The sequence below is a fragment of the Tachysurus fulvidraco genome, chromosome 1 (assembly GCF_022655615.1).
Source record: "Tachysurus fulvidraco isolate hzauxx_2018 chromosome 1, HZAU_PFXX_2.0, whole genome shotgun sequence".
NCBI classification, from domain to species: Eukaryota; Metazoa; Chordata; class Actinopteri; order Siluriformes; family Bagridae; genus Tachysurus; species Tachysurus fulvidraco.
In genome coordinates, this window is record NC_062518.1 from 33,435,966 (window position 1) to 33,449,305 (window position 13,340).

The window sequence follows — 13,340 nt, forward strand, 5'->3', positions numbered from 1 at the left end:
TTCCACAGCGTCCTGCTGCACAACAGAGACATTTAATAAACAAATGGAGCGAGATGGGCACAGATGACCCAGGTAACACTAACACACACACACACACACACACACACACACACACACACATATATATATATATCATTGTACGCAATGCATAGGCGATCTTAAAGCCCTAATTTAAACCTGACAGCTTAATGTTACTGTTTTTTTTATTTTATTTTATTTTTATACTGTTTTAATGGTTATATTAAGGAGAATCACAAAACTCAAAACAGCATGTGATGAAACATATGGACACCAAACACACACACCGGCAACTTACAACATGGAATGACTCGCATGCCGAATTCTGTTTCTTGTGTATCGCTTCAGGGTTCCAAAGTCTATAAAAGATCTGTAAAAGGCACATAACGAAGTTCAAATGGATTCAGTGGTCAAAAGATTCTTGAGATTCCCCCCACCTTTCATGCACAAGTGTTGAGCGTTTCATATAATTTTTAATTCTAACAGTGTTGTGTATTCTGCCGTTGAACACCGTGGCATGAGATTTGTGTTTTGTCTTATATGGTGATGTGTGGAAACTGGAGGGAGTTACTCAGGCTCAAGATGTAAAAGAGTTTAAACTTCAGAGGGTTAACGCCTGAATAACTCGTGCACAAGTACAATTTTAGACACACATCCTACAGACACCCACACAGTATTCTTTATCTTCTCTCATCTTCTAGTTGAGGTGAATTGCAGTACTGTTTGTTATTTGCACTGTTAATTTGCAGATGCTAATTGATAATACTGTAAATAAATGAGCAGATGCCGGCATTTTTTCCCTAAATTCATGCCACCCAATTGATCTTGCTCTTAAAATGTACATAAGCATTACAAAGGGAAAGAGAAAATAGTTTTTAGCTGATTACATAATGTCATGTTTGCATGTGAAAACTAGCTATTATAACTCCTCTAAATCTGCTGTAAGCTTCTATGCTGTTTTGCCCATCATATGCATGACTAATGCTACACAGTTTGCTAATGAATGAATCAGAAGTATAATTGAGTATATTTGATATTAGTCGGACTTTGAATTGCTGCCTGTTACAGTTATATTGGCTACAATAACATAGTCAGTTAATAGCTACAATACAGTAGTCAGTTAATGTTAGCTACAATACAGTAGTCAGTTAATGTTAGCTACAATACAGTAGTCAGTTAATGTTAGCTACAATACAGTAGTCAGTTAATGTTAGCTACAATACAGTAGTCAGTTAATGTTAGCTACAATACAGTAGTCAGTTAATGTTAGCTACAATACAGTAGTCAGTTAATGTTAGCTACAATAATGTAGTCAGTTTGTAACGGTTCACGTGTAAGTCACACCTAAACCGTACACGATTATATGGGGCACCACTCCCTAATACAGTTGTTATACCAGAAAACAGACAGACACACCAATATAAACCAACCCAAGTGTATTATACAAAATTTATATTTACCAATATATACAAAAACAAATATATACACACAAAAAACCAAAGCAATGAGGTGTGTGCGTGTGCGTGTGCGCGTAGGTGTGTAGTGTCCTTTAAGGCCTCGGTGAGTATAAATGTCCTTATATGGCGCAATCTCACCGGATGTAGTGACGTGATAGGAAGTCCGCTTGTGGATGGGTGTACTAGCGTCCTCACCGGTGAATAATCCGATAAAGGGAGGAATATTCCACAATGAGTCTCTCCGCGCTAAACAACCCCCGAATAATCCACACCGAAACCGCGAACCCTCCTTACAGTATCAGCTGGTGCACCAATCGCCATTAACCTCGCCACCTCGAACGCCGTCGGCCCGCTTCCTTATATGGGGGGGGGGAACCCGGAAGTGACGCGATGTCGCGTGACGTCATCGGCGGGTCTCATAAGAGCGGTAAACAGGGCAACACAAATGCAACAGAATATATTACCGGTGTACACAATCAGGTAATGCTTACTCTATACAACATTTCGGCATTAAGCCATTGTCACCTTATGTGGCTCTGCTACATAGACCCCCCCCCCCCAGCCATCGGCGCCGAAGGAGAGCGTCCATACCAACGTTTTAGGTTAACCACATTTACAATTTCGTTTTTAGGTGGGTTTCCGCAACAGACTGTGTAATTTACTGGCCCCATTCTTTTTTTAATTTCAGCTGGTCCCTCCCACTTGGGCGCTAGCTTAGCAGAGAATTTATTTGAGGCCGAAGAGAGTGGGTGCGTTTTAATCCAGACTAGATCGCCCGGCTGGAACTGCGCATCCTTCCGTCGAGCATTATAATATCTAGCGTGTCTAGATTGTTGTGCTGCCACTCTACGCTTTACCTCCTCTGCCATGATGGTTTGCCTTTCAATCATGTTGTATGCGGCTTGGTCGGGTGAAGGTGGTTTATGGATAAGCCGTTCCAGCGGACCTTGTAACTGCCGGCCAATCATGAGCTCTGCTGGTGTTTTGCCGGTGGTCTCTTGATGGGCCGTGTTAAGGGCAAAGCGGAACTCAGGTAACCACTGGTCCCAGTTTTGGTGGTATATTCCCACATAGGAGGCAATCATTGTTTTTAATGTCCGGTTTATCCTCTCAGTTAGATTAGTTTGTGGGTGATAGCTGGTGGTGAGTTTCTGGATGCTTCCCCAGGCCTTACAGAGTTCAGAGAGGACACAGGAGGTGAATTGAGGCCCTCGGTCCGATACCAGATATTTGGGAACCCCCCAACGGGTAAATATGTCTTCCCTGAGAATTTTGATTAATTTCTGAGTTTTACCATCTCTAAGGGGAAACATCTCTACCCACTTAGTGAAATAGTCCACTATTACCAGGAGGTAAGTATTCTGCTTCTTGCTCACTGGGAAGGGCCCCATTCAATCCATCCCCAGCATGTGGCCTGGTTCTTGGACCTGGGTGCTTTGCAGAAAGCCGCTGGGTTTTGAGTTTTCTGGCTTGTATTTCTGACACACCTCACAGCCCTTGACGTACTGCCAGACGTCTTTCCGGACAGAAGGCCACCAAGCTACATCCAACAGCCTTAGCAGAGTTTTCAGCCTACCCAGGTGTCCTCCTAAAGGGTTGTCATGGATGTAGTGCAGGAAACCAGGTACTAATGATTGAGGGACCACCAACTGGAACTTCTCCCCCTGGTTCTTCAAAGGAATCCGGCGGTATAACACCCCCTGGTGGACCTCAAAGGAGATTTGCTTACCCTGGACCTTTCTGTCTTTGCTATCTGCTTGTAGATGGGGGATGTTACTGTCGCTGCCTTGTGCAGTAGCTATTTCGTCTAGGGTGTGAGGGATGTCGGAGGTATATCTGAGAGGTGACATGACTAGACAGGGTACCTCTTTATCCTTTCCAGGTAGGTAAGCTCTGGACAATGCATCAGGCCCTAGGTTAAGACAGCCTTTCCTGTGGTGTACCTGGAAGCAGAACTGTTGTAGGCGGAGCGTCCAGCGGGTCAGACGTGAGGAGGTCTTGGGGCAGTTGAAGGCCCAAGCCAGAGCTGCATGATCTGTAAAAATGTCACACTGCCTTCCTTCCAGGTAATGTCTCCATTTTTCCACAGCCCAGACCACGGCTAAACACTCTTTTTCTGAGGTGGAGTAATTCAACTCTGCTCCTCTTAGGGTCCTCGAGGCATAGGCCACCACCTTCTCTCCTTCCGCTGAACTCTGGCTAAGTATCGCTCCCAGGCCAACGTCGCTGGCATCTGTATGGACTTGGAATGGTAGGTTGAGGTCAGGCTGCACCAGAACGGGTGGGTTTTGTAAGGCCTGTTTCAAGTCATCCATAGCTTTCTGGCATTCAGGGGTCCATTCCCACTTCACTCCTTTCTTTTTAGTCGATTCAATGGAGCAGTGATATATGAAAACTGAAGGAAGAATTTATGCTACCAGCAATCCAAACCCAGAAAACCTTGCAGTGCCTTGAGGTCAGCAGGGGAGGGATAGTGTGCAACGGCCAGCGTTTTTTTCTGGGTCGACCTCCACTCCCCTCTCAGAGACGATATGGCCCAGAAATTTCAGCTGTCGTTTGAAGAAATGACATTTCTTCATATTCAATGTAAGGTTAGCTTGACTCAGTCTTTGTAATATGGCATTTAGATGTTGAGAATGGTGTTTCAAGGATGGCGAGTATACTATGATGTCATCAATGTATACGAAGCAGATCTTCCCCCTTAGATCAGCCAGGACCTTCTCCATGAGCCTCTGGAATGTGGCAGCCGCGTTCTTAAGCCCAAATGGCATGGAGCGGAATTGGTACAGCCCCTTGGTGGTGATAAAAGCAGTTTTTTCTTTGCTCTCCTTCTCCATTTCCACTTGCCAGTAACCCGATTGCAAATCCAAAGTGCTGAACCAGGAGGCGCCTTCCATGGATTCCAAGATGTCGTGGATGAGCGGCATTGGATAGGCATCAGGAATGGTCTTGCTGTTTAGCCGGCGATAGTCCACACAGAACCTGTGGGAACCATCAGGTTTAGGCACGAGGACTACTGGGGATGACCATGGAGAGAAAGAAGGCTCAATAATGTGGTCTTTGAGCATCTGGTCGACTTGGTCTTCAATGATCTGTTTCTTGAAAGGAGAGACTCTGTATGCTCTGGACTTAATGGGGATGTTGTCGGTCATGTGAATGTTGTGTCGAACCACTGCGGTTTTTCCCAGGTTACCGGAGGTGGTGTGAGGCCAGTTGGACATCAACCTTTGCAGCTCCTCCTGATTTCCAGTGTCCCAGGTAGGGTTAATAACAGGATGCAGGGGAGCTAATGCTGGGTGGAGCAACGTGGGAGGTAAGGCGTAGTACAGACTCAGTACAGCTGTTGGATCAAACGGCGTAGGGGCGGTCATGGTGTTCAGCCCGAGAAGGCCATGGGATGGAAGGAAGGGGTGGTATATGTAACCCTTTTCTGTGTCGAGAGCATACCGGCATCGTCCCACCTCTAGGATGGCTCCGGTAGCCGTTAGAAAGTCCAACCCCGCTATAAGTGGGAAGGCCAGGTGGGCATCCTTCATTATGTAAGTGTCCACTCCACACTCCTTTTCATGCCATTTATAGCTGACCGTCCTTTTCTCCACCGCTTGGTGTATCTTTCCATCCGCCATGATGAATCTCTGTGTGGACCGTGAGGTGCTTGTGGGGGTCTCTCCGGTTAGTTGTAGCCAGAGGTTCTCTTGCATTAGAGTATAAGTGCTCCCTGTGTCCAGTACAGCGCTCACCTCTTTCCCTTTCACCGTTACTGGTACCAGCAGAAGTGATGACAGCACCTGGGGTTGAGCGATGGAGACCCCTGCCAGGTTTTTGGGGGAAGAGCGATCAGTCGGCCTCTTGCTGCTCCTTTCCTTCCGTTCAGCCCCACCTTCTGCCAGTAGTCTTTTGCCCCAAGGCAATCCTTCTCCACCATGGACCCAACCTTCACCAGTTGTTCCACGGTGGTTATCGTTCCCCTCAGGCAGCCTGCAACTCTCGGTTGATGTTGTTGAGGATACGACTCACTAATTCGTCCTCTGTGATGTCGGGCTTCCACTTGAGGCAGAGGGCTCTGTAGTCATAGGCGAAGTCTCTCAGGCGTTGTCGAGGTTGCTGTACCAGTGATCGGAGTTTGTCTTCCACCTCCGTGAGGTAGTCATCTGGTAGGAACGCCGCCATAAAAGCCTCTTTGAAAGACTGCCAGTCCGTGACCTTTGTTTTTTCAGCCTTCCACCAGCTCAAAGCCGATCCTCTCAATACAGTGCTCAGAGTACCAATTAGTTCCACACTGGGGAGTGGTCTGATGTCCAAGTAGTTTTCACATTGCTCGATGAAGTTTAGTACATCTGCCGTTTCACAGGCTATCACCAAATGTGGGAAACTCCAGGCGGATGGGAGGACGAGCACAAAAGGACGATATATTGGCTGCTGCCGGAGGGGTAAGCTCACTAGAGGGTTGCCTGGCAGTAGGGAGTCGCAATGCTATAGGTGTATTGGTAGGCTTGGGTGGAGGCACTTTAGCTCTGGTAGCTGGAACCGGTTGTCTTGGGAAGGTGGATGGGTGTAACGGGAGAACTAGCTGGAGTGTAGGCCTGTAGTCTGGCGAGGGTGGGAGTGCTTGTCAGTCGCAATTTCTTCATCTGACTTTCCCATTTTGCATCCCTCCTTAGAAAACAGTCTGTCACCGCTCTTTCCAGCTTCTCCAGGGACATCTGGAAACCCTCCTGCAACTCTGCTAAGCCAGCGTCCACTGCCTCCCTGAAACTGGTTTCCCGATTTAGGGTACTCTCAACAGACTGCTTGAAATCGTGATTCAACGAGTGTACCTGTGAGCTAAGGCCAATAAATCCGCCTTAAGCTGCGCAATATCAGTTTGCATTGTTTGTATCCACTCAACATTCATCACACAGCTTTCCTCATTATTATCCTCAGACTCATCACCATCAGGAAATATACAAAGAGCTAAGCATAGATGTTATTTCAGCTGTTGATTACGTCTAGTTACAATGGGCCTGCAGTAAAATCTGCATCAGGACTGGCATTAGCAGTGTTTTGTTCATTAACAGGAGTGTTGTTACCACTAACCACGTCAGCATCTATAACAGTGAGTGGTGTGGTCTGTTTCTGAATCCATAGTAAAAAAATAACAATACAAAAATAATAGCAATAATAGTAATAAAAACAAAATATTACAAAAAAATGCTAAATAAATGGAGCACCCGTACGGGCACCACTATGTAACGGTTCACGTGTAAGTCACACCTAAACCGTACACGATTATATGGGGCACCACTCCCTAATACAGTTGTTATACCAGAAAACAGACAGACACACCATATAAACCAACCCAAGTGTATTATACAAAATTTATATTACCAATATATACAAAAACAATATATACACACAAAAAACCAAAGCAATGAGGTGTGTGCGTGTGTGTGTGCGCGTAGGTGTGTAGTGTCCTTTAAGGCCTCGGTGAGTATAAATGTCCTTATATGGCGCAATCTCACCGGATGTAGTGACGTGATAGGAAGTCCGCTTGTGGATGGGTGTACTAGCGTCCTCACCGGTGAATAATCCGATAAAGGGAGGAATATTCCACAATGAGTCTCTCCGCGCTAAACAACCCCCGAATAATCCACACCGAAACCGCGAACCCTCCTTACAGTATCAGCTGGTGCACCAATCGCCATTAACCTCGCCACCTCGAACGCCGTCGGCCCGCTTCCTTATATGGGGGGGGGAACCCGGAAGTGAAGCGATGTCGCGTGACGTCATCGGCGGGTCTCATAAGAGCGGTAAACAGGGCAACACAAATGCAACAGAATATATTACCGGTGTACACAATCAGGTAATGCTTACTCTATACAACATTTCGGCATTAAGCCATTGTCACCTTATGTGGCTCTGCTACAAGTTAATGTTAGCTACAATACAGTAGTCAGTTAATATTGGCTACAATACAGTAGTCAGTTAATGTTAGCTACAATAATGTAGTCAGTTAATGTTAGCTACAATACAGTAGTCAGTTAATATTGGCTACAATACAGTAGTCAGTTAATGTTAGCTACAATAATGTAGTCAGTTAATGTTAGCTACAATACAGTAGTCAGTTAATGTTTGTAAATTAGTTAAATTTACCTCAGGATAAGTTTTTAAGTAGATCACACAGAGTTCATGTCTTTTAGGTAGTCGAAGGCGATGATTCATTTGTGAGTCTTTGCTCACTCCAGTATATTTGAAGCATTTTACTGAGGTAGGGCAAGGACGCTCATCCTCACCCTCCACTTTTAGCTGTACATAGAGTCAGATGCACACGCATATGTAGCTCTAACACTAACTACATCGGGTAGCATGAGGTCACCAAAGATGATTCTTGTTTATTTTCTCCACGGATGAACTCATTTGGATCTGTTAAACCAGCCATGTCCAATCTCATCCACAAAGGGCCGGTGTGTGTGCAGGTTTTAATTCCAGCCAAGCGGTAGCCACACTTGATTCCACCTGTTTAATCAGTGACTTTTAGTAGACAGTGGTGTGGCTTCTGCTTGGTTGGAATGAAAGCCTGCACTCACACCGGCCCTTTGCGGATAAGATTGGACACCGCTGTGTTAAACTGAAATGTAATAAAGTGTTGTGTACAATATATTCATTAGGTTTTTGAGCGAAGAAGGGGTCTTTTTTTCTTATGTGCACCAAAGCTATAAATGCTTTTTTGTATTACGTATAACACCACTTCCTCATGCCCTGTCCACTTCTTGATGAATGACCGTTTGATCATATTAAGCATTTGAGACAAATACAGAGACCTAAGGAATCATACTAACTCTCTCTACACCAGCAGCGGTGTATGTTCTTTGTGCTGGCACTGTGCTAATTGTACCGCAGTAGAATCAGGATGGTGATTCCCTGCACCACCAGACGCCCTCACAATCCTTTCACACATTAGCATTGCTACCTCCCATGTGTGGCTTTATCCCCGTGTTTATTTTTTGCGCTTTGCTCGTTTACAGTTCTCTTGTGGAATATAACAGTTCCATAACAGTGTTATCAGTCTGCTGCGTGTACGATAACATTTGCAGCTGTCTGCTGGACACGGGCATAAACAGCTTAGCTTGTGAAACCAGAGCATGTCCAGACTGTTGGAATGAGTCCCGATAAGCAGAGCTCACCTCCCAAAACCACTGCCTCTCTCTCTCTCTCTCTCTCTCTCTCTCTCTCTCTCCCCCCCCCCTCTATTTTTTTTTCCATTTGAATATAAAATGTAGAACATGACCACTGGAGAGTTCCTTAGCTGAGTTAGATTTAGCATTACTATATCAGTTATTTAATACTTGTTGTATTAAAGTAGCATAACATGCAGAATATATTGCATAAACCGACTCTTGCCAAGTTATTACTGTCTAAACATTACAGGGTTTTTTTTTCCCATTTGCAGATCTCAGCAAGTTCAGGCCTGTATATGCACCCAAAGATTTCCTAGAGGTGAGATTGAGATTGAGAACATCAGTTAACTTTAAAGAGATTGAGGGTTTTGGGTTTGAAACAGCTGATTAGAATACAGTGGGAAATGTTTCTGTAAATGATTCGAAAATGGCCTGAGAGATGCAGTCTGTGATTGACAGGTACAGGTCTTTGAGCACACTTAATGATAAATGTGTTCCATCTACATACACACTGTTTTAGGGTCAGAGCACAATGTTATAATGTGGAGTTAGGAATGAAGAAAGGCTTTGAATGATCTGACTGTAAACCAATAAAAGGCATGAATCGTATGATTCTATTTTCACATACGCTAAATGTAATTGTATAAGTGATGTGATGGACAAGATATGAACATTCAGCTTCTTTGGAAGGTGTTGATAAGTCTGAGAAACCCCAATCATGACTGCAGTGAGGGTCTCACAGCCAGGAGCCACTGGGGACTTATACAGATCTCCCTCAACGTCCATGATATCCCATTTATGGTGAGGTTTCTATCTCCTCCTTTGTTCTTTCCACATTTACAAACTGTGATCAGAGTAAATCTTTCTTCACTGCATCGTTCCACATTTGCTAGACTTGGCATTACACAAGCACAAAGCAGCAAGCTCATGTAATGCATCTGTTTTCAGAGAGAGGCTTATCCAGAACTGAGCCTGAATCGTGGCCAACTTGGAATAGAAGATCACGCACACATCCCTCCAGGTATTCCAGTATTCCTCCCATCCCTCTGTGAATAGCCTGTCGTTTACCAGCTTTTGACCCGAAACCATCCAATTTTTTTTCTCATACAGTGTAGTCATTTAAAGCTGGGTCCTTGAGTTCACAGCACAAAACAAGACAAACCACGGCTCTTTGTAGGAAATGCATCATGCATTATTTTGCTGATTTTTTTTTTCCAATTAAAATATGACTTGAATAACGTTAGTAAATGCATCTCTATCCATTCATTAAATCAAGAATGAAAAATAATACACAGAACCACACAGGACAACATAAAGTGTTGTGCATGTGTGTACAAACAGCACACTACAGTACAGTCTTTACTACAATAGGGTGTAAGGGGTTGTGTGTGAGGGAGTGTGTGTGTGAGGGAGTGTGTGTGTGTGAGGGAGTGTGTGTGTGTGAGGGAGTGTGTGTGTGTGAGGGAGTGTGTGTGTGTGAGGGAGTGTGTGAGGGTGTGAGGGAGTGTGTGTGTGAGAGTGTGAGGGTGTGAGGGAGTGTGTGTGTGAGGGTGTGAGGAGGTGTGTGTGTGTGTGTGTGTGTGTGTGTGTGTGTGTGTGTGTGTGTGTGTGAGGGGTTATAAAGTAAAGGTCAGATCATGGAATACTGGGTGGCTATGAACAATATTAAAAATCTTATATTGATTAAACGGGTCGGCCATGAATTGAAAGCACTGCATATAAACAAAACTGCTTTTTGATAAAATATCACTGTCTCTATTCACACAGATCTGTTTGAAAGTGAGCACCTTCGCATTGGAAAGAAAGGTAAAAAAAAAATAAATTTTTTTTTATTTTTATTTGTACTGTTCCGGAGTGGCTCTGTGTTTAATAGCTGCTGAATGTCAATATTTGAGTGTGACTGATTGTGTAATGCCCATCATCCCACTTTTAACTGTACATGATCCAGCTGCTTACCCGGTGTTTAGCAAAGAGAACAAAAACCTGCCTTTTTTTTTTTTTTTTTTAAACAATCCTCTTTAGACGTACACATGTACATCAGACTCTACTCTCTCTCCCTCTCTGTCTAATACATTCATTCAATGCACAACTTAAAGCTACACATACCTTCAGATCTCTCATGGAGACATGTTGTTAGCAGTACAGTGCAGGGACCGGGGGCTCGTGTTTACACTGGTTCACTTTGTTTTCCCTACAGTCTATGAAGCTGAAGTGTATAGATGAACATTCTAGCTCTCACGAACCTTTCCGACAGCGTATACAGTGAGTGTTCTTTTCTGTGTGTAAGTGTTGAGTGAGCAAGACAGCGCAGCTGCTCAGGAGTACAGCAGACAGGGATGTCCCAATGGCCTCCGAGCTCAACTATGGGCTCTGATCCTCAATGCCACTAATGAACCAGAGGTAAAGCATATTTCTTGCTACAGGTTTCAACTTATGGTTAATAAACTAAGCAAGTTGTCAAAACTACAGAGTGCCTTAGATATACAGTTGCATATATTAGAAATGCACAGGAATAATCTCTGGCATTCCACAGCTTTTAAGCATTATATGTTATCATTGTCATTTAAATAGCCTCATTTTACATAAAATAAATAAATTAAATAATGATCGTCAATCAAGCGATTATTATATAGTTACTAATTGGTTTATCTGGAATTAAATATAATCAGAAAAGAATGAATATCCTCATCACTTTTTCTTTGTTTTACAGCTAATACTAGCACTGGCTGTTTTATCTATACAGTAGGTTTACTGGGTTTACCAGATGTGCTTGATTTTATTATGCACTCATTTAGACCACCATAAGGACCTGATGATGATGACCACTTATTTCCAAAAAAGATGTTTCATTGAATTGCTTCACTGTATCATTTTTTTTGGTCTTTGTCAATAATAGTGATCAATACTGTAATAAAATGAAAGAAATTCCACGTGTTGAAAATCTTCTGATTTTAGCAAACGTGGAAAAAGTTCTGAGATCATTATGAGACCAAAACAAAACTGAACTTTGATACAGAAACCTTGAGAATCAACGGATTCTTGTATTCTATCCGGTTGTCTTTAAACACACACACAAAAAAATCTTAATACTTTTAAACTGAAGCACTACATTGTAAATTTTAATGCTTAAAGTATTAATGTAAAATAAATCCATACCAAAAAAAAAAAAATTTCTCTTTATAAGAAAACATTTCCTGTCCCAAAAATACATTTTATTTTCCGAATTCAGGGATCTCCTGTAATATCTGATGTTTTCTCTGATATTCAGTCCACCATATTTTACTGGTATCTGCCCGAAACTGACAGTCGATGCCATCTCTAATGGAAACCCAATGCTGCTCTTGTCCTTAATACACCATGCACACAGTGAAGCATGGTGGTGGAAGCATCAGGTTGTGTGGATGCTTCCATGGAAGCCTAGTGGTTAAGGTGTTGGGCTACCAATGGGAAGGTTGTGAGTTCAATCCCAGGTTCACCATGTTGCCACTGTTGGGCCCCTGAGCAAGGCCCTTAACCCTCAATTGCTCAGCTGTATAAAAATGATATAATGTAAATTGATCTGGATAAGGGCGTCTGCCAAATGATGTAAATATAATATATCAGTATGGACTGGGAAACTGGTCAGGGACGAGGGTGAGAAATTGATGAAGCCAAATGCAGCGTTGTTCTAGAAGAAACCTTTTTCCAGTCTGCAGGAGATTTAAGTATGTGGTAGAGACATAGAAGGCTTGCAGATGTAGAGGCAGTAATTATTCTTCTATCAAGTATGAACACAAGGGGATGAATGCTCTTGCAACCCACAAATATATGCTTTTTTTTTAGTGACTATTAATGTCTAAACCCATCTCTAAAAAGTGGAAAAAGTGACCTTAGTGATAATTGCTGAATGTTTTAAGGATTCATAAACAGCATAGACTCAATGTACTTTTAAATGTACATCCAATTGAATGAAAAGTAAGCTCCAAAAAAAAACAAAACGCTTAAGATCCTTGTGTTCTACAGTCTAAAGTCCATCTATTGTTATATTTAAGTGTGCAGTTATCTGACACATTTCCTGTTCATTATAGGAACGTTTAACTTTAACGCTCTGACTCGTTTCCTCTTACACTGTTTCATATCAGGTGACAAGACCTGTATTTGAGAAAACTTCCAAAACCATTAAGTACATAAAAGCTGAGATTTTTTTTTTCGTGTGAATTGCAGTTGTGCTGTTCTGACATAAACCAGACACTCGGTGGCTGTAATTTATAGGTCGGGATATGAGCGATTTGTACTGACAGTTTTCCACGTCTTTGTTCATCCTTTCATTTACTGCCAAAGAAGTACAGGAAAAGGAAATGTTCTTTATATCTTTTTTTTTTCCTTCTCTTCTTGTCTTTATGCTTCGGACAAGATAACCGATTACCTGTAATTCCTTAACCGAAGTTCCAAGATTTGTTAGTGTGCTATTATCTGCAAATAACTAACTTGTTAGAAAATGAATGTTAGTCACAAAGGAGACTTCCACATCTTTTAGTGAATCTGCTGCATATATGCTTTTGGAAAAGTTGCCAAGTTATCTGTAGCTGATTCTCGGGTTGTGTGTTCTATTAGTTTTTAATTGCTCTGTGAAAAGTGGTAATATGTGTCCGGTAATTGTGAGTAATGCTTTCTGCCATTTTGGTGTCTGGCCTCATGATTATTTCTTTAAAGGAAAAAAAAAGACAAA

The 13,340-nt window shown here is 42.8% G+C and overlaps 1 protein-coding gene across 2 annotated transcripts in view; it reads left to right on the forward strand.

The window, feature by feature from the left end:
- Positions 1–13,340, forward strand: part of tbc1d19 (TBC1 domain family, member 19) — a 28,902-nt gene that overhangs the window by 4,899 nt on the left and 10,663 nt on the right. For both annotated transcript variants that reach the window (XM_027134511.2, XM_027134510.2), the window contains exons 6-11: positions 9–72; positions 8,905–8,951; positions 9,323–9,433; positions 9,581–9,653; positions 10,400–10,438; positions 10,920–11,032. In XM_027134511.2, coding sequence (XP_026990312.1) covers positions 9–72; positions 8,905–8,951; positions 9,323–9,433; positions 9,581–9,653; positions 10,400–10,438; positions 10,920–11,032 — 447 coding nt within the window. The remainder of the gene's footprint in view (positions 1–8; positions 73–8,904; positions 8,952–9,322; positions 9,434–9,580; positions 9,654–10,399; positions 10,439–10,919; positions 11,033–13,340) is intronic.